At 44.2% G+C, this 2,437-nt stretch overlaps 1 protein-coding gene across 1 annotated transcript; it reads right to left on the minus strand.

Annotated features, from left to right (window-relative positions):
* Positions 1–539: 539 nt before the first annotated feature.
* On the minus strand, positions 540–2,105 carry LOC132176680 (EP1-like glycoprotein 2). Its single transcript, XM_059588954.1, has one exon. The coding sequence runs from the start codon at positions 1,997–1,999 to the stop codon at positions 623–625; it is 1,377 nt and encodes a 458-aa protein (XP_059444937.1). The 5' UTR covers positions 2,000–2,105; the 3' UTR covers positions 540–622.
* Positions 2,106–2,437: the final 332 nt, after the last annotated feature.

Genomic DNA, 2,437 nt, shown 5'->3' on the forward strand with positions numbered 1-2,437 from the left:
AAAAAAAAAAAAAAAAAAAAAAGGCCAAAGTTAGACTTAAGTTGGTGAAAAGAGTTGGGTAGCTATCAATTTTTTTTTTAAAAAAAAATTATTTTATTATTATTGGTTCCTGCGCTGCTGAGAAGAAAAGAGACGGTGTGGATTGTTCAACGTTTTCTTACCTTCTACACGATGTCGTTTTGATTATAAATTCTAGAATTTAATCTAGACCTATAAACTTTAATATTGTGGCCCCCCTTTTACTTAATTTGGATAAGTTTTTGGACGCATCTTTCATACGTGTAGGTGTAGCATTTAAGCTGATGAATATTGTGGCCAAAAATCCTTTTTCCTGTCGCATCTCCATTTCTTTCATGTGGAGAGGAAGCACGTGTTCTTCTAAATTTTTGGCTAGTGGAAAATTGAGTTGACTTTCCACTAATCCATTAACCATATATATGGTTTCAGCTTAATAATCACTATGATAATCTCACAATGAGAATTTCTATGCCTTGAGCTCCTTCCGTACAATTTTGGTAAATACTTGTTATTATAGTCACGCTTAATAGCATTTTATTTTAGTTTTTTTTTTAAAAAAAAAAAAAGCAACAAAATACTAAATACGAAAACATAAGCCCTTCTTCTACTTGGAGTACTTGATGTATCCGACAGAAGTATTGACAGCTTTGATGAGAGTCGCAAGCAGCGGTGGCGCAAGCAAGCACTTGGAAGTATTTTCCTTGTAGATGAAACCTGCACATTTACAGTCTTTATCACACTTCTCCCTGCACTTCCCAATCTTCACCGGACCCTCACCGTCATCCAAATACGGGTTTAAGAAATGCTCCACCCCCACGATCTTATAGTAATCCGCCTTTGCTACGGCGCCGCCGCTCTTACACGGCGCCAACTTCGGCGGCGCGCAGCTCTCGCTCCAACCCAGAAGACCTTTCGGGCTCGGGCACGCCACGCACATCCGCTTGTCACATAATCCATAAGCTCCGCACTTCGCCGGCAGCGCGCATTCTCTGACAAAATATCCCGAAAAGAACGCAAAGCTCTCTTCCCATTTTAAGTAACTTACTTTGTCGTAGTAAGTCATCGCCTTGAGATTTCCGTCGGAGCCGAGCCGAAGGAATGAATACGTGGCATTGTAATTGAGCTTGTTCAGGTTCAGTTGCTGTCCGTTGCCGATCGGCCGTACTTGTAGGATGCGGCGGCGGCGGCTTGGCGGCGGAGCATTAGTACTGTCTTGGTTTACAGTAAGGACGAGCTCGTAAGCGGTGGCGTTGTCATTCTCTGGCACTACATCAAAAGTCACCGTGCTGCCCAAGTCTCTGTCCGGCCAGCCGCCGTACGTAAGAAGCTGACCGGAGCTGTTTAGTTTCATGGTGAACCCTTTGCGGTCAAGAACAATGCTGTACGGTCCGTCGGAGGGGTCCACGTCAGATGTACGGCTAACAAGCTTGCTCCGGCCGTTGATTCTAACGGACTGGCCAGCGAGGAGAGTGTCAGTAGGGTAATCAAAACTTTGCCACACGAATCTTCCGTTCTTGTCGTGAAGCACCAAGTTTCCGTTGGGGAGTAGCTTGATTCCCGTGACGCGCTTATTGGCGGTGTTCGTTTGCCACGCCACGCGCGCGTCTGCGTCGGCGAGGACCAAGTTTCCGTCCTTCCCGAAAGAGAGGGTGGCGTTTTCGCGAACGGGGCGGTTGCGGTTGGCATCCCACACCCACCTCATGAGGCTTTCGTCATTGGGGATTCCGGCTCGGATGGCGAAGATGTAGGCGTCGGGGGTGGTGTTGTAGAAGCAGAGGCGGAAGGGGAAGGTGTAGAATGTATAAACATCATTTCGTATGACGCGGTAGGATGCGTCGTATTCGATAATTCGGTCTCCGAATTCGCCTTGGTTTATGAATTTGAAGGTCTGGTTTGCAGGGACTTGTGCTTCAGCGGCTATGGCGATGAAGCCAGCAAGGAGCAGGAAAGGAAGGCAAATGGAAGAAGAAAGGGTAGGCATTAGATTTTCTTTTTCTTTGAGGATGTTTCACTGTGAAGGGTATATTTAAGTGTGTTTTTTTGTGTTGAAAGTCAAGAAGGGAGGCCGGTATGCTGTCCAATGAGTTAAGCAGCAATAAATTGTAAATAACCCAGAAATAATTCTCTCTCTCTCTCTTGTCTCACTACTTCACCGCCACGGCACTTTAAAATTTTTTTAGAATTCATTTATTTGATTCTATAATACTTTTCATATATAAGAGAATTGTTGTCCACTATCGCAAATTGCTAGGAAAGTTGGTGCATTTAAAATAAGGGTTAAATACTAAATACTCTATAGGGTTTGATACCTTTATTTTTATCTCTTTGGAGTTTCATTTTTATTACAGGACCTCCCTGGGGTTTTAATAAAGGACCAAATTAGTCCATTCGTTAGTTGACCGTTAGGACTGACACGTGA

This window comes from Corylus avellana, chromosome ca3, assembly GCF_901000735.1.
Source record: "Corylus avellana chromosome ca3, CavTom2PMs-1.0".
Lineage (NCBI taxonomy): Eukaryota > Viridiplantae > Streptophyta > Magnoliopsida > Fagales > Betulaceae > Corylus > Corylus avellana.